The following is a 19,374-nucleotide window of genomic DNA, read 5'->3' as shown; positions in this document are numbered from 1 at the left end:
GTGCGCGGTTTGGTAGACCAGAGGGAGCCTTTGGATTGGGACATACGCAGCGAGTGCCTTTCGGTACTTAGACACCGCTGACTGAGAAGGACTTCGGATGACATGCACAATACCTTCACCAGAGAAGCGCAAGCCGCAGCTGCCTTGGACGTGCGCAGTTTGGCCAGCTGTGTGTTCACCAGAGGATGGATTCAACTACGCACATGGAGGAACTTATGATTCACAGCTACATCGATCTTACCTACCAGTGTTTGATTGATAGGGTCTGGACATTGCGAGTGGACATTCACACAGGTGTGTACTGTGGGTTGGGGCGTAGCTATTATCATGATTGGTTTGTGCACTGTCTATTGATTGGTGGTATCGCTTTGTTTACATTTTAAGGAATAGCAGCTCTAAAATGATATGATTTACTTATAAGAGCGATCAGAGCTATTTAACTGCCTAGTATATGAAGGGCCTTTGTGGTAATGACTCTATGGGACTGTTTTTAATATTTCTGTATGTGTGTGTTAAGGTTATAATGTTTTTTTCACTTTTGTATTGACACCCTATTGGTGCTAGGCTAATTAGTGGGTGGGGTTGTGTGTATATAATGGTGGTTAGAACGCTGTATACTGTGCTTGATAAAGGTCTGTTGACCGAAACGCCGCTACAGGAGGCAGAATAAATGTAAGCTCCTATTTTTTCACCATCCATTGTGGCGCTGTCTCTTTGTTTTTTGTGGTACTGTCCGGGATGGGCTCCCTGGTTTTGAACGTGCGCCCTTGTGTCCGCTGAGACCTTCAATCTTTATATAAAAGGATGCGGTTTTGACTTTTTTTGTTTTTGTTTTGACTCTGCCTGCCCTGTGATCTGTGGATGCTGAAGCCTTCAGTGAAAAGGTAAAGAGACTGCAACCTTATGTCCTCGTTCTTCACTGCGCCTCACACCATCCACCATCTACACACTGGGAAACCCTGGGGATACACTTCACCTGTGGGAAGGTATACCATGTAGCTGCCATAACATCACCCCAGAGGACCCCTTAAAGCAGCGTCAGTCACCCTGACCGAATACCACAGGTAGCTTCACGAACATATCCCTTTAAAGACCTTTCCCCCCCTTTTTACAACGGTCCTCCCGAGGGCCACGGACCGGGTCAGCCACCGTGACATCCCCCTTGAGAACCGAAAGACACGGTACCGAGTACCCCACTGCCCACGGGGACGCTCCACATCTAGTGACAAGAAGAGCAATTAGTGACTTACAATTAGTTGTGAATTCAAGATGAAAAGGAATCAGAGCAACAGTAACAGCTTTTAGTTATTTATTTTTATTAATAATTTTAATTATTTTTTTTATTTAATTTTAATTAATAAATTTAATTAATTTACATTTTTATTAATAATAAGATAGAAGGTTAAGTGATTAACAAATCCAGGGATCAATAGACCAAATCATAAATAAGATAGAAGGTTAAGGGATTAACAAATCCAGGGATCAATAGACCAAATCATAGTCAGGAAGAAAGCCGGGGTCAGATACCAGTTGATCAGTAAAAGCCAAGTCTGGCGAGCAGTATGAATACCGTGGCACATTTGCAAGATGACTTCACTGGATTCAAACAGGCAACACTCGCTTTTAGGGCTCATTTCCACTTGCGAGAGAAAAAACGGTCCGTAATCTGGACCAAAAAAAAGGGATGAAAAGTATGCGTTTGTCATGCGAGTTAAATGCGTTTTTTTTTTTTTTTTTTTTTTTAAATCATCATCCGTATGACATCCATATGCAATCCGTTTTTTTTTCTCTGCAACTATTTTTATACAGTCATTTTACAGGACTATTTACAGTGTTCTATGCCACAGAATGGTAAGGTATCCGAAAAAAAGCGGATGTCATACGCATGGTGCGAGTGCTGTGCGTTTTTTTTCTCGCACCCATTGATAATAATAATAATAATGTCCGGGTAAAGATGTAACCGTCAGAAGGCCACAGGTAGATAGTGAAGATCCTTCTATACAGGTCCAGCAGTGATGGTGGATCTGCTGGATTTCAGGGCGCTTGATGTGGAGGTTTCCAGTCTTTTAGATGGTGCTGGGGCAACTGCAACAACATGTAAATGCGCGAGCAGCCCTGGCTAATCTACGCCGGCAGGATGATAAGAATCGGCGGAGGCGGGAACCTGTGAGAAGAGAAGTAAATAATGTAAGTGACAGGACTCCATATTACATGATGCTACTGTGCGGTCACTGCGGCGAACGGCAGCAGAATCCTACTATACAGAGGTCAGGGGTCACTGTCAGCCATCATACATGGGACAATCCCATCACTGACAGATAATATCTTCTCCACATGAATTTTTTTCATTGATTGACATCACACAACATTGAGCCGATTCTCAAACTTACGTCGTTTCTTTTCCTTCTTTTCTTCATTTTCTGGGTTTTGTTGCGTTGTACTCAAAGGTATCGAAGATTTTATGTTCTCGTGAACTGTAATATCTGATCAGAATGTAAAAAAAAAAAAACCATCAGTAACAACGTATTCTTATAGTATCTGCTTTGTATCTATAACGCAAGTAAAGGGACGACTTATTACTGTCACTATTGTGCAGTCACTGTGGCCAAACGGCAGAGAAATCTTATTCATAAAGAGATCAGGGATCATTTATGATTTGTTGCCCCCCCCCCCCCCGATGTTTTGTTTTAAATAAAAATATATATATATTTTTTTTTTACGGTGTGAGGTCACCCCTATTTTTGATAGCCAGCCAATGTAAAGCAGACAGCAGTGGGCTAGTATTCTCAGGCTGGGAAAGTCCATGGATATTTGTCCCTCCCCAGCCTAAAAAAAAAGCTTCCCGCAACCGCCCCCATAACGTTGCATCCATTAGATGAAAAGTTCTTTAATTGCAAAAAGCACTCGCCAACCGTCTTTTACCCATTTTTTACCTTTAAAAAAAAAAAAATTCCAAAGGGATCCACTGTAAATCGATCCCATGTCCCACAATGATCCGGGATAAGGTTACTAATGTCAGCGCTCATCTCAGCAGCTGGATTCACACGCTACTGTCATTGTGTCCTGGCTGGTCCAGGCACCGGCTGGTGAATACTATCATCAGCAATACCTGCTATTGCTGCTATCAGCGAGATCAGGCAGCGCTGATGACAGTAGTAGTTATCAGCTTTTCACCGCCAGTAACAGACGCACACTCACATGTCCTGTGTGACAGCGTGAGAACCCACAGCGGTCAGCAATGCTCTGGGCTCTGACTTCAGTAGGATTGCCGCCAGTCAGAGCCAGTGTTTCCTATACTGTCACACAGAGGACGGCATGGGAACCGAGGGATGTTTGGGCCTCCTATTCATGGGAATGGGTTTCGAACCATCCGGCTTCAGGATCACGTTCGGGTACTAAACTAAACTTTTTTATAAAGTTTGGCTGAAACCAAGGGACCCGAACATCCTCGCGTCCGCCCATCTCTACTAACATACGCTCCACATGAATTATTCTCACTGACATCACACAACATTGAGCTGATTCTCACACTTACCTTGTATCATTTCCTCCATTTCTTCATGTTCTGAGTTTTGTTGCTCTTCATTCAAATAAATTGAAGATTTCCTTTCCTCAGGAGCTGGAATTTCTGATCAGAAAGTAAACAAATCTCTTAGTAACAATGTATATAGAATCTGCTTTGTATCTATGATGTAAGTAAAGCGACGACTTATTACATGATACTATTGTGCGGTCACTGCGGCCGAGTGGCAGAGACATCTTATACAGAGGTCAGGGATCACTGTCAGCAATCATACATATCCCATCACTGTCAGATGTCATCTGCTCCACATGAATTCTTCTCACTGACTGACATCACACAACAATGAGCTGATTCTCACACTTACCTTCTCTCTTTTCCCCCATTTCTTCATTGTCTGAGTTTTGTTGCTCTATACTACAATAAATGGAAGATTTTCTTTCCTCGTGAGCTTCATTTTCTGATCAGAAAGAAAAAAAAAAACTCTTAGTAACAGAATACGCTTTTAGGATCTGCTACATAAATAAAATTTCAGGTGTCAAGGTTTTTCTTATGGATTTTGGGTTTTAACTTGGCCAATAGGCTCAATCCTATTAATCCCAACTTTCTGTTTATTCAGATCCCTGAATGACTAACCCTAAGACCGTGGCAAAATGAAGGGTGGGGCAGCACTTCTGCTAGGAAAACGCTGAAGGTCGGGCATGGATCTCTGGCGCTCCCCTCTTTTATCCCCCCCTCCCTCTTTATTTACCAATACATACACCGATCACAGACTGTTCACAGGGAAGGAAACCTATCCGTCCCCTGCTATGGTCCCCTGACTGGCCAGGTTTGCTAGCCAACTACCTGCAAAGCACTTGCGAGTACGTACAATGGCAAAAACAGAAAGAAAGATATTTTCCCACCATTTAACCCCTTCAGGAGGGGGAAATACAACAAATAGGGTAGTGCCATGTGTTTTTCGTGAAGGTCCAGGGATCACCATTACTTTTGCTGAATTGGTTCCAGTTTTTGAGATAATTGTTAAGAGTGTGTCTCGTCCTCCTGGGAGATCTTTGGTTAGAAGATCACTACGTATTGTGAACCGCAGATCTTCCATTTGTTTGTGTCCCATATTAAATTAATTTAATTTCCTTTGGTGCTGAAGAGGTTAACGACCATTTCTAGGCTGCTTTAGACTCAGGCCTCTCTACCTTTGAGAGTACCCCGGGACACGAATAGTTGAGGGCCCAGTTCTATGGACAGTTTTGAGGCCCCATTTATTACCGAAAACCGTCACAGCGTTACAATAGTTCATCCATAAAAATTGTGATTTCCTAGGTAATGAAATATCCTATGCAATTATTTTGTATTTGCTATAAAAGCGACTTTTCAAGGCCAGAATTTTATTTTAATTAAGTATTAATTATTTCAAAAACTAGAGCCATTCTGGCAAAACCAAAGCAATATTTTTTATCAGCACGATAAACTTAATATAAAATGGTTAAGATATCGTTGGCACCAAAATCTGTTTACCAGCGCAATGTACGTAAAGGGACGCCTTATTACATGATACTATTGTGCACGAACAGCAGAGGAATGTTATCATACAGAAGTCAGCGATCATTGTCAGCCATCATAGATGCGACAATCCCATCACTGACAGATAACATCTGCTCCAGATGAATGATCTGGTAATCTGGGAAAACTGTACAAAATTAGCGAAATGTATGGGCCTATGGGCAACATAATTGGGATCCATGAAACATGGACAGCATAGGGGACCAATGACAGAAAAATCATGTGGAAATATGTTAGACAAAGTCAACATTCTCATTTGTAGTGCTGTAGACGTACATACCTGACAATAGGGGTGAGCATGGCAAACTGGTAATATCATCATCTCTAATAGATGCAGGAACAGATTCTTTCTGCCTGTTTGGAAGAAGAAAAACGTGTAAATCACAAGTAAATGCAGTATATTGCCTCAGTAGTTTAACACCAACTATAAGGCCTATTAGGACATATGAGAGTTATAGTGGGGAAGGTTTCCTGCTTAAATCTATTTTTTATAGAGCAGAGTGAAAAACAACTACAAAGAATGGCTGGCATGTATTACTACATCTCCTACAGTGTGGGCAGCACTAAAAGTGCAATACTGGCTGCAGTTATAGGATGTTACCATCAGCAGTTTCTGAAGCCTAATGACTGCTAATCATGGGGCGATGGATGCTGTAATTGATATTATGGTATTTACTAGCTGTTTCCAGCCAGGTAACGCTCGGCACGCTCATTGCTATCTAACGCTGCTGGTGATTAAACTAAAGTAAATAATGACAACATTCAATAGCGCTTACGCAGGTGGTAAATTAACTTAAACTGAAGTTAATAACAATACTGTGATGTGTTGGGGGGCAGGATTATGTGTGGTGATGTGTGGGGGGGCGGGATTATGTGTGGTGATGTATTGGGGGCGGGATTATGTATGGTAATGTGGTAAGGGGGCGGGATTATGTATGGTGATGTCGTGGGGGGGCGCGATTATGTGTGGTAATGGGGTGGGGGGCGGGATTATGTGTGGTAATGGGGTGGGGGGCGGGATTATGTGTGGTAATGGGGTGGGGGGGCGGGATTATGTGTGGTAATGGGGTGGGGGGGCGGGATTATGTGTGGTAATTTTTATGTGTGGTGATGTGTTGGGGGGCGGGATTATGTGTGGTGGGGGGTGGGATTTTGTGTGGTGATGTGGTGGGGGGTGGGATTATGTGTGGTAATGTGGTGGGGGGCGGGATTGTGTGGTAATGTGATGGGGGGCGGGATTATGTGTGGTAATGTGGTGGGGGGCGAGATTATCTGTGGTAATGTGATGGGGGTGGGATTATGTGTGGTAATGTGGTGGGGGGGCGGGATTATGTGTGGTAATGTGGTGGGGGGGCGGGATTATGTGTGGTAATGTGGTGGGGGCGAGATTATCTGTGGTAATGTGATGGGGGCGGGATTATGTGTGGTAATGTGGTGGGGGGCGGGATTATCTGTAGTAATGTGGTGGGGGGGCGGGATTATCTGTAGTAATGTGGTGGGGGCGGGATTATCTGTGGTAAAGTGGTGGGTGGGCGGGATTGTGTGTAGTAATGTGGTGGGGGGCGGGATTGTGTGTAGTAATGTGGTGGGGGGCGGGATTATGTGTAGTAATGCGGTGGGGTGGCGGGATTATGTGTGGTAATGCGTTGGGGGGCGGGATTATGTGTGGTGATGTTTTGAAGGGACGGGATTATGTGTGGTGGTGGGGGGGCGGGATTTGTGGGGGGCGGGATTGTGTGTGGTGATGTGGTGCGGATTGTGTGTGGTAATGTGGTGGGGGCGGGATTATGTGTAGTAATGCGGTGGGGTGGCAGGATTATGTGTGGTAATGCGTTGGGGGCGGGATTATGTGTGGTGATGTTTTGAAGGGACGGGATTATGTGTGGTGGTGGGGGGGCGGGATTTGTGGGGGGCGGGATTGTGTGTGGTGATGTGGTGCGGATTGTGTGTGGTAATGTGGTGGGGGGCAGGATTATGTGTGGTGATGTGGTGGGGGGCAGAGCTACTGTGCAGGGGGCGGGATTAGCGAGTAATCACGATGCCTCATATATATATATATATATATATATATATATATTTGGAGTTGTACACATATATCAGCCTGGAGCTGCAAGTAATGACCATATAGTCTACTCACATTTCTAAGATGTTTGTGCAGGATGTAAATTCTGCAGGTGACTTGGGATCCTCATTATTCATCCTCATGGTAGCGGTGGTACAGAGCTAAATGCGGACAACAAGAAGATATGAAATACTTTCTTTTTCCTTACTTTTAGATGTATTTTTTTAGTATTTGTTGTTCTCATACTTACTTTAGAAAGCCATTCAGAAGAAGTTGTAAAATTTTGGCAGTTAAAGCTCTCATTGTCTTTCTCATTCTCTGAGTCCAGATGTTTGTTTATATCAGCGTGATCTACAAGACATAGGTAATGAAGTATTATTACAGGTTGTCAATATAACACAGTCACCATTTATCCGTAATATTAATGGGAACCGATTGTCTCAAACAATGGTAGACGAGACAAAAAGCTGCTTGGTCTAGATGACGTCGTCTTTTACTTACTGATAGCGAAGCTTGTGTCCACGTTTGATGCAACCTGAGGAACATAGTCCGGCTTCTGACTTAGAAGGTTTTTAAAGCATAAGCCCATCAGGAATGGATTACCCTTGATCTCAAATGTTCCTGCTGGAAAATACAAAACAAAAGTGTTGCGGATATTGTCAGAGACTGTTCCATATCTGAACTGTTTAACTTAATCTGAACTAATGACGTTTCTGAGCAAACATGAAGGAAATTTACTGAAAGTCATATTATGAAGAATTAGAAATAGATGATCTGATAGAGAAGTGCTGATTCGCATAGACATGAGAGATATGTCCTATGTGTAATAAGAAAAATGTTACCTGTCCCAAGTCTTCGTTCAGGATTTTTTCTCAGCAGTCCAGTGATGAGGCACCGAGCATCAAAGGGAGGAACGGGATTACAATCCCAACGTAGGTGTCCTGTTATATAGAAAATTACAGAAAATTAAACATCTTTATTGGACTGTACGATAAAGCTAATGAAATAGGTAAACAAATGTAAACCAACCAAAGCAATGATTGGATTATTCCACTTACCACCGACAATATTGTTTTCAACGTCAGTTACGGTTTTCCCATTAAATGGTACAGATCCTACAAGGAATTCATGTAGTATGATCCCCATTGCCCACCAGTCAACAGGTCTTCCATAGCCTTTCTTCAGGATGACCTCTGGGGGCATATAAAGTGGGGTGCCGCAGACCTGGAAACCAACAGAAGAAAGAGATGAGATTGATCAATCCATTATTATGACAAGTTCTCACCATAAAAACACAATGACAGAAGATAAAATATCAGCGGAAAAGATCTCTAGAAATGAAGAATGCAGAGAAGAAACAGTGTGATGAGATTAGTAAAGAACAAGCTGCGTTTCTGTAAGTGATGCCCACCTCATGGTCCTGGAACTCTCTGACGATCTCCTCTGCTGATTGATTGTAGATGTAGTTTTTTGGTATCATGACACCAAGTTTTGAGAGACCAAAATCAGAAACTTTAATGTGTCCAGCAGACGTTATCAGGAGGCTGTGGATGAAAAGATGGTTTTAACCTTGTAGACTACCTGATAATAAATGATATCTTCCTTTATCATACTAGAGGGGGTACTTACTTCTCTGGCTTCAGGTCTCTGTGGACCACACCATAGCTGTGCAAGTATTCTACAGCAAGAATCGCTTCTGCAAAATACAAGCGGGCCAAGGGGACGGATAAAGGACCCCTGGTGTTTAATAGGGTCCGACAGCCTCCACCTGTAGAAAAAAAGAAATATGATGGGTGAGGGGTTTATAAAGCAGATCACCATGATGTATAATGGGAAGCGAGCCGGGATATTTGTCAGGAGAGAATATATACAGATATAATGAATAGTGCACATAATATTAGACTAAAGTAGTGGTGAAATGTGGTCCTTGTAACTAAGAACATAAAGCTGAAAATACTATCTATCCATCCATCCATCGAGGCCCCTTTGTGTTCTCACCAGCAATATACTTTTTATGACCATTTCAAAAGTATGATGCCGTCAAGCGTGCCCCCACCCAAACACAGTGCGTATGGTTCCCCCAGTGAATCCTCCTCCCTACAGTATCACCCACATATACGGTGTCAGTATGATGCCCCCACTCAGTATGATGGCGCCCACAGTCCCTATACTCAGTATAATGTCCCAAACAGACTCTCACACACTATAATGGCCCCCACATGTCGTCACTTAGTATAAAGGCCCCCACAGCTCCTCACACATAATTTGGACCCTAACACAGAATGAGGACCCCTACACAGAATAAGGACCCCCACAGCACACCACTCAGTATGAAGACCCCACTCTGTACAGGGGCATTCACAGTCGACAAGTCAATCTGGGGGTATTAGCAGGCTCCCATTGCTTCGCACACAGTACTATGTCCCCCACAGCCACCCAATCAGTATTATGGGCCCCTATAGACGCTGACATTAAATAAAGCACTATTCCCCTGGCCCCATTGCCACAGCATGCTGCTCTGGTCAGTCCGGTGTGAGTGCTGAGACTCCACACTACAGGCGCGGTGCTGTGACTACTTGACCCCTGCGGTGTACGGAGTCTCAGACCACAGTCTCACGACCACGGACTGAATGGTGGACCGGGGGCTTTCGGCCTCCTGATGCGCCATTCTGTTCAGCTGTATTCACATTCTGAGGATGCGGCCATGCTGAAATTGTGATGATAGGAGTGATGTGGCCCAATGCCAAGTGATGCTGGGCCCCATAGTACCCCTGCTCACAGAACAATTAATGTCTGGGCATGGAGGTCATATATAACCTATAGTAAATGCTCTGTGGTGATGTAACCAAACCAGCTGGACAAATCCTAATGATATGATAAGATGTAAGCAGACGTGGATTGTCTATAATAGAGTACACATGTCCTACCTTCCACATACTCCATGACCATACAGAGGTGAGATGTAGTTGGAAAGGAGCAGAGCATGGAGGTCACAAAGATACAATCACAGAATGTTAAGATGTCCCTTTCCAGATAAGCATATTCCACCATTTTTGGAGTAGAAAGGTTCCGCTTGTCCATTTTCTTCATTGCAAAGGTCTGATGTAAGTCTTTATGGTGCGCTAAGTAGACGGAGCTGGAGAAAAGCACAATCCATGGTAAATAATCAAACCTTATTAACAGTCCATCTATAGAAGTCATTATATGATCTTCTGTACTAATTTCTTGGAGTCCGTCCGTCACTGGAGATACAATTCTAGAAATGAATAATATAGCACTGCATAGATCAGCTATGGAGATCTGCACAATGCCATGTCTGCCGGAGCCCTCACAAGTCATATTAGACAGGAGAGAATCTTCTTGGGCAGATTCGCTATAATTGACCAGAAGATCCGATTCTGTCCAAGCAAAATTTAGTCGAAATTGAAATTCCTCCAATTGCTGTAAGAAGTTTATTCTGCTCCTCTCAATCCCTAAGGTCGGGGTCACACTTGTGAGTGCAATGCGAGTCTCTCGCCTCAATACCCGGCACTGCCGCCAGCACTCGGGAGCGGAGTGTGCAGCTGCATGTATTTCCATGTCCCGAGTGCCAGCGGCAGTGCCGGGTATTGGGGTGAGTTTCTCACATTGTACTCACAAGTGTGACCCTGGCCTAAGGCATAATAAATGGAGGGGATGGAAGTAGTTAAATAATAGAGCCTATTCTACCCACCTGTCCGAGGCTCCCACCTGTCCATCCCTGCAGTTCTCCATCCTCCGGGTCAGGCTTTGGTTGCTCTAGCGCCCCCGTCTGGTGCTGAGGCAGTGATTGGACTCACGTGGTCATGGTGGAGGATGCAGATGTCATTGATGTCAATATCGTGTTAGTCCTCCCGTGACCCTGTGTAGCCGATTACTCTTATCAGCTCCATAATGGAACCCAAAAAACCAAAGTCTGAGGAGGAAGCTCTGGTGGAGGCGGCAGCATAAGAACAGATGAGGTCTAGGACAAGTGACTGTAATATATTATATTAATCTCTTTCCTTACATTAAGTATTTGCAGCAGAAATCTTTACACCATATCTGCATTTCTAAGGCTACTTTCACACTAGCGTCGTGCCGACGCAACGACGCTAGCGTTGAAAGAGCTGCACAACGGGGGCAGCGGATGCAGTTTTTCAACGCATCCGCTGCCCCATTGTAAGGTCTGGGGAGGAGGGGGCGGAGTTCCGGCCGCGCATGCGCAGTCGGAAATGGCGGACACGTCGCACAAAAAAAGTTACATGTAGCGTTTTTTTGTGCCGACGGTCCGCCAAAACACGACGCATCCGTCGCACGACGGATGCGACGTGTGGCAACCGTCGCAATGCGTCCCTAATGCAAGTCAATGGAGAAAAAACGCATCCTGCAAGCACTTTTGCAGGATGCGTTTTTTCTCCAAAACGACGCATTGCAACGGAGGCCAAACGACGCTAGTGTGAAAGTAGCCTAAGCAGGAAAAACAATGCGTCAAATAGACTCATTTTTGTCGCTTTTTTATACATTTTTTACCTGCGTTTTTGTTGCAGATTGTCCCCCACTCATTATTATGTGTGAAATCTGCAGAAAAAATGCTGAAAAAATTGACATGCTGCAGAGTTAAATGGAAAGATAAGCATCGTGTGCACGAAACTTCAAGAATCTCATTCACTTTTCCGGCATCATGAAATCCCTCAGGTTTTGTAACAAATCTGAGTAGAAAAAAAAACACTAAAAATGTGAGAAGTCTGCGACGTGTGCACAGGTCCTTACAGTGTGACCTGTTATAGGTCCGTACGCTCCACTGTATAGAAATGAGCTGAATAGTGAGAATTAGATGTGGACAGTGATGTGGACTCCGATCATTTCCCTATGATAACGCTGAATAGCAGAGCACAGAGGCAGAAGTGTTGTCATAGGGAACCCTGAGCAATGTGGATTATACCAACAGAAATCTCACCCAAAATTTCCAGCGCCGATCAGTTTAGATGTTTCAAAGTCGCTTATATGCGGCATTCTCGCTGGGATCAATGATTCAATCGCTCCCTATAAAAAATAAGAAATGATATTCAGATAAGAAAGCTGCAAGAAAAAAAGCTCCAGACACAAAAACGTCTTCCTTCAATATTGTGTCCCAGCTGATTCACAGTGATTGAATGTACAAGCAGAACGCTCCGCAGACACTGATGTTATTTAACCCCTTAAGGAGCAGGGTTACTTCCATTTTTTGTTCCCCTTCTTCCCAGAGCCATACATTTATTTTTCGGTCAATATAGCCAAGTGAGGGCTTGTTTATTTGTGGGATGAGTTTTATGTTAGAATTACACCATTGCTTTTACTATATTCTTTACTGAAAAGCCGGATAAAAATTCTAAGTGTAGTGAAATTGAAAAAATAGTGCAATTCCACAATTGTTTATTTTTTTTATTTTTTTTTTACCACATTCACTAAATGCTAAAACTGACCTGCCGTTATGATTCTCCAAGTCATTACAAGTTCAGACACCAAACATGTCTAGGTTCTTTTTTATTTAAGTGGTGAAGAAATAGCCAAAGCTTGTCAAAACAAAAGAAAAAAAATGGAGCCATTTTCTGAGACTAGCAGCGTCTCCATTTTTCCTTATCTGGGTGAGGGCTTATTTTTTGCATGCTGAGCTGACGTTTGATACCAATTTTGGATAGATACGATGTTTTGATCGCCCGTTATTGCATTTTATTGCAATGTTGCAACGACCAAAAAAGCATAATTCTGGCGTTTTGATTTTTTGCTTGTTCATATTAATTCTTCTTATATTTTGATATATCAGGCGTTTCCGAATGCGGCGATATCAAATGTGTAATTTTTTTATTGTTTTATTTTGAATGGGCCAAAAGGAGGGTAATTTGGACTTTTATATTTAGTTATATATATATTTCCTACTTTTTACTTGCTTCAATAGTCTCCATGGGAGACTAGAAGCTGCGATCATCCGATCACTGGTGTTACACATAGCGGGGGTTCAGCTCTGCTATGTGTAGCAAAAATGCTCATCTGCTATGTGCAACGACCACCGGGGGGCGCTCATAGCAGGGTGACAATGACAACCCCAGGGGTCTCCTGCCGAGAGCTAAGACGCACTTCCTGCGCAGCCATGATTAATGCCACTGTCGGAGTTTGACAGCGTAATTTAAAGGCTGCAGGTGGATCGCGATTCCATCCGCGGCTGTTAGGGGCATATAACTGGATCAGCTGTCATATGCCGGATAAGATGGGGGAGGTCATCGACATAGCACTTCATAGGTTGTTAAGGGGATAAGGGGAGAGTCCATACACCGGAATCATTGCACAGTGCTGAATAAAGGGAATTCTGACAGCAGTTTTTTTATATGTAATATAAGAGCAGCATGATGTAAAGGCTGAAATCCTGATTCCAGCGATGTGTTACTTACTAGGCTGTGTGTCGTTTTATTACAATTAGTGTTTAATCAGCAAGAGATTATCACTATAGGTCTAATCTTGTGCCACGTAGTCCTATTGCTCTGTGTGACCCTGCCCCACCATAGATTAGCGGATTTCTGCTTATTCACAGTGTACTGTACACAGAAAGCTGCCAGTCAATGGTGTGGGCGAGCTTATACAGGGCTCAGCATTCAGAGCTCAGCTAGATCTGCAGCAGAAAAGTGTGATTTTGTCACAACTCCTCCACCCAGTAAAGTAGGTGACATCGCTGGAATCAGGGTCCCTGCCCCTACATCATGCTGCTCTCAGATGGGTAGCAGTAACCTGGTGCCAGATTCGGTTTAGTATAAATGCTATTATCTAACACACACACGCTAGGATCATCTACATTTAGAATAGAGATGTCCCCTGGTTATATGGGGCGTATACTGGACGCGTCATTCACACCCCATGATCTGGTGATATACAGACATCCCCTCTAGGATACTCACAGCGGCAGGTTCTTGGATCTCCGGGATCTCATAGATTCCACTGTCAGGAATCGCCAGCACAGTTGGATCTAAAACAGTGATAAAATGATGAAGAAATAAAATGTATTAGACGACATCAATGCTACATACACAATACAGCAATCTACAGGAGAAATAACGGCCATCTGTAAATGGGGATATCACTAATTATATGGGGGGTGTAGATATGAGGAGCACATACACTGTACATGTAAGTGATGGGAAGAGAGAGCTCAAGCTGAGCAGCAATATGCAGATTAGCCTGGAAGTGCACGAGGGCGTCTCACTGCACTCAGACGGTTTCTACCACGCCCCCAGTGCACTTCCATCCAATTTGGTGCATTGCTTCTACGTTAGATTATCCTGACTGAGATATTGGATTTCTAAAAACAAAATGGTGCCTTTCATTAGGGAAATCTTTAAAAATAAAGATTATTATTATTATTTCATTAGAGGGTAATGGGTTGTCCAGTCAGAGCAGCACTTCACATGTACCATGTGCGGGCAGGTTCCCTGTACACAGAGTAGAGTAAATCCGCCATTGTCCCCTGTGCTCTAGAATATCTGGAGATCCCTTCTAGAAGGTCGGATGATCGGCTTACCTGTGGTCAGATCGCTGGTCAGTTCCCGCTGACTCGTATTCGGGTCAGGGATCATTTCCGGGTGTAGATTTTGCCCATCTTCGGTGTCGCCTTCTGCTGTTTCCTAATAGTTAGAATATATAGATTTATTATGTGGAAGATTTCACTAAATCACCAAATCCATAAATCAGGGAGCACTAAACCTGCATTTACAGAAGCAGCAATTGTAACTGTGCAGATAATGCGCCATGTTTTCTCATTCTCTCATTTAGGTGGATTAAGCTAAATTAAGATTGAAAAATCAAATGTTCAGTGTAAAAACTTCGACTTCTCTGCACCGTGACCCCAGAGCCGTGTTACCTGCGCTCGTTATATCATGGGGACATCGTGTCCCTCATTCCTGACAGTATTAGAGGGAATTGCTTTACACTGCAGCTCCTCTCCACAAGTCCAGATTAATATACTGTATAGGAGACTTGTAGACACGACATTTCTGTAATATCACCTGTTATCTCAGCTGCTGCCATTACAAGCAGGACGCCTGTAATCCTAGCGATAGACAGAGGCCGATATACAGACGTCCCGCCACTGAGCTGTGACTACATCTGCAGAATACAGACTGCCATCACAGGCGAGGAGGGAGCATTAGGGACTAGTGGCCATAAATCTGCTGTGCCTGCCAGGAGCTGACAGGGAGGTCTGTAAGATCGAACACAAGCTCTTCTGATATGTGACTGGTGATCTGGAGAAGATCAGAAAACAAGGATGTATGATAGAGAAGAAGACGGCTCCTTACCAGGCGTTCCGATGAGCGGGCCGGACCTTCCAGTACAGACAGGACTTTTTGGGCGAGTTCCTTAATAGAAGATAAATCGCCATTTTGAAATCTTGCTTCAGCCTATAAAAAAGAAAAGAAATAAAAATGAAAATCCTGAGGTGAGAAAGGTCACAATGAAGGCGGCCTTTTTATGTGACATTTGCTCCTCTGTCTGCAGATACAATGACGCCATGTCTGGGGATTAGTGGTGTTTTATATTGGAGGAAAGAAGAAACTTCTATCCCGCCATTATTATCTATTATTAAGGAGAAGATTTGTGCGGAGCGTCCGCCACTTACCTGCTGTAGTGAAGTCCTGATGTTTTGAGGTAAATCGCTCAGATATTCTGAGGTGAGATGACCGTGGTAGTATTTGGTCAGGCAGTCTCTTACTAGCCCCACCACCAGCCGGTGAGTGAAGCTGAGGACGCCATCGGGTGGTAGAAGCGCAGTGTTAGGGCGATTGTTGAGAAAAATCTCCCATAGTGCGCCTACCTGAAGTTTATCTAGAAGATTGTCAGCCATAGCGAGTAAGTGCAAGTGCGCACAGTTCACCAGCTATAGAGTCAAACAATGACACCCGTGACACTGTGTGAGTTCTATAAATAGAGTCTGTGTTCCGTGATGTCATAATGGCCGACATGAGTGATGTCATAATAGCTGACATCATCAGTGATGTCATCATAGAATCTTGTGATATAATCTTCATGGACGGCTCTGTACAAATAGATGCTGCCTAGTAATTCTGAAAGTGAAAAACCATAGAATGAATTATGTCTCCATGTTATTATGGACATTCTATTTTATTTCCAGCTTGAACACAACCAGGATAAGGGTATATTCACATGATGCATTTTTGCACCATTTTATCCTACCCCTAAAACCAGAGTGGTAGGAGGAAAAATGCTACGTACAATACTCATGTTTTTGCAGCATTTTGTTTTTCTTTCATTGAGTTGAATGGTTGAAAAATGCTGCAAAACTGAAAGAATTGACAAACTTCAAATAAAAAATAAAAAAACGGAAGAAAAAAATGCAACGTGTGATTGAGAGTTTAGAAATCTCATTCTCTAAGCTGCTACTGTGAAATGCAAGGTTTTTTTCCACAGAACGAAATAAGTCTGAAAACACCCTAGGGTTAGGCATGTTTCCATGTTATAGGCTGGAACTCACAGGCTGTGTCAGTGAGACACTGACAGACTCATGCACTGCAGTGTATGAGAGCGGCAATCAGAGTAAAAATTATACATGTCCCACAGTGAGACAAAGTACAAAAGTGAAAAGAAACACAAAAAAGGAAAATAAAACATGTAAAAAAAAAACACAAAAAAGTGCACACAAATCACGGAAAGCCATTTCGCCACTGAAAATGCAGCATTTATAATAAACAATAAACAAGAAATGTACACATAATTGGTTTTGCCACATCCGGAGCGACCCACTCCATAAAACTGGCATGTTATTTATTCCATTTGTCGAACAAAAAATAAAACACTTGCTAAGAATGTAGCTTTTTTCGTCATAGTGACTCACAAAAAAATGAATGAAAAGGCCCCCCGAAGCGCTTAGATAGGGGGACACACGGGGGCACAGGCCCAGTCATTGTATTTTAATTACGGTTGATTTTTTGTACCCCTCTTCCCCCTATATTCCTCCATATTGGTCTCTCCCACTACCCCCTCTTCTCTATTATTGTTTTGATTTGAATGGTACTTACCTATCTTTGAGGTCATCCACAGGTCACCAGCAACTGCCAGGAAAAAGTGCGAGAAGAAGGGGTGCAGTGAAATATGTATATGTATGGCCAGCAGTTAACTAGCATCTGTCCTTAGGCTGCAGGTCTCACCAAGGTGAAAATATGTTACCCTGAGAAAAGGCAGTTTTCCTGGTGGCAAACCACAGGTGCCTTCCTGGGAAGACACAGAATTGGAAACATTTCACACCTCTGATGCCTTGAAGGCAGAGGCCAAATGGGACCCAGTGCAGCCTGACAATTTCTATGTACTATAGGAAAGAAAAGCTAAGGGTACCGTCACACATTGAAATTTTCATCGCTGCGACGGCACGATTCGTGACGTCGCAGCGTCGTATAATCATTGCTCCAGCGTCGTAGACTGCGGTCACACGTTGCAATCACGGCGCTGGAGCGATGCCGAAGTCCCCGGGTAACCAGGGTAAACATCGGGTAACTAAGCGCAGGGCCGCGCTTAGTAACCCGATGTTTACCCTGGTTACCAGCGTAAACGTAAAAAAACAAACAGTACATACTCACCCGTCGGTGTCCTTCAGGTCCCTTGCCGTCTGCTTCCTGCTCTGAGTGCAGCCGTACAGTGAGAGCAGATCACAGCACCGCTGTGATCTGCTTTCACTTTCCGGCCGGCACTCAGAGCAGGAAGCAGACGGCAAGGGACCTGAAGGACACCGACGGGTGAGTATGTACTGTTTGTTTTTTTACGTTTACGCTTGTAACCAGGGTAAACATCGGGTTACTAAGCGCGGCCCTGCGCTTAGTTACCCGATGTTTACCCTGGTTACAAGCGAAGACATCGCTGGATCGCTGTCACACACAACGATCCAGCGATGTCAGCGGGTGATCAAGCGACGAAAGAAAGTTCCAAACGATGTGCTACGACGTACGATTCTCAGCAGGATCCCTGATCGCTGCTGCGTGTCAGACACAGCGATATCGTAACGATATCGCTAGAACGTCACGAATCGTAACGTCGTAGCGATGGAAATTTCAATGTGTGACGGTACCCTAAGACAAGAACCTTTAGAAATAATGTATTCATTGGTAAAGTAGCCATGGTCCAGTCACAAACCAGGACTTAGAATATTAACATGAGAGGCTGGTCTAAAAATCTGATTTCCCGGTTAAATCTATAAATCAGGCCTTTAAACCCCCTTTCTGCCATTGGACGTATTATTCCGTCCATGTGGGGTGGGCCCTAATTCCCAAGGACGAAATAGTACGTCCAGCACGATCGGCCGCACTCACGGGGGGAGCGCGGCCGATCGCGGACGGGTGTCAGCTGCCTATCGCAGCTGACATCCGGCACTATGTGCCAGGAGCGGTCATGGACCGCCCCCGGCACATTAACCCCCGGCACACAGCGATCAAACATGATCGCGGTGTGCCGGCGGTACAGGGAAGCATCGCGCAGGGAGGGGGCTCCCTGCGTGCTTCCCTGAGACCCCCGGAGCAACGCGATGTGATCGCGTTGCTGCGATGGTCTCTTACCTCCCTGCAGGCCCCGGATCCAAAATGGCCGCGGAGCTGCATCTGGGTCCTGCAGGGATTACTTCTGGGTGCCGTGCAGGCGCTGGTAAGCCTGCACGGCTGTATGTCAGATCGGTGATGGCGACATGGCGTCCTATCTAAATTTCAGCCAATTCTGTGTTGAAAAAGTAAAACAGTGCTCCTTCCCTTCCGAGCTCTCCCATGCGCCCAAACAGGGGTTTACCCCAACATATGGGGTATCAGCGTACTCGGAACACATTGGAGAACAACTTTTGGGGTCCAATTTCTCCTGTTACCCTTGGGAAAATACAAAACTGGGGGCTAAAAAATAATTTTTGTGGAAAAAAAAAATATTTTTCATTTGCACGGCTCTGCGTTATAAACTGTAGTGAAACATTTGGGGGTTCAAAGCTCTCACAACACATCTAGATGAGTTCCTTAGGGGGTCTACTTTCCAAAATGGTGTCACTTGTGGGGGGTTTCTACTGTTTAGGTACATTAGGGCCTCGGCAAACGCAATGTGATGCCTGCAGACCATTCCATCTAAGTCTGCATTCCAAATGGCGCTCCAGCCCTTCCGAGCCCTCCCATGCGCCCAAACAGTGGTTCCCCCCCACATATGGGGTATCAGCGTACTCAGGACAAATTGG

General features: G+C 44.2%; 1 protein-coding gene across 1 annotated transcript; it reads right to left on the bottom strand.

Moving 5' to 3' along the window:
* Nucleotides 1-1,209: 1,209 nt before the first annotated feature.
* Nucleotides 1,210-16,911, bottom strand: LOC143768466 (microtubule-associated serine/threonine-protein kinase 4-like). The gene is made up of 18 exons (XM_077257147.1): nt 15,784-16,911; nt 15,464-15,565; nt 14,689-14,791; nt 14,069-14,136; nt 12,100-12,185; nt 10,070-10,278; nt 8,772-8,910; nt 8,554-8,686; nt 8,201-8,366; nt 7,985-8,083; nt 7,644-7,766; nt 7,393-7,493; nt 7,218-7,303; nt 5,361-5,434; nt 3,888-3,980; nt 3,536-3,628; nt 2,391-2,483; nt 1,210-2,164 (listed from the first exon to the last, which is right to left on the bottom strand). Exons 1-18 carry the CDS (start codon nt 16,006-16,008, stop codon nt 2,067-2,069), a joined length of 2,091 nt encoding a protein of 696 aa, XP_077113262.1. The 5' UTR covers nt 16,009-16,911; the 3' UTR covers nt 1,210-2,066.
* Nucleotides 16,912-19,374: the final 2,463 nt, after the last annotated feature.

Source organism: Ranitomeya variabilis, chromosome 4, assembly GCF_051348905.1.
Source record: "Ranitomeya variabilis isolate aRanVar5 chromosome 4, aRanVar5.hap1, whole genome shotgun sequence".
Lineage (NCBI taxonomy): Eukaryota > Metazoa > Chordata > Amphibia > Anura > Dendrobatidae > Ranitomeya > Ranitomeya variabilis.
The sequence above is the reverse complement of the archived record's forward strand: the minus strand, read 5'-3'. Positions and strand labels throughout refer to the sequence as shown.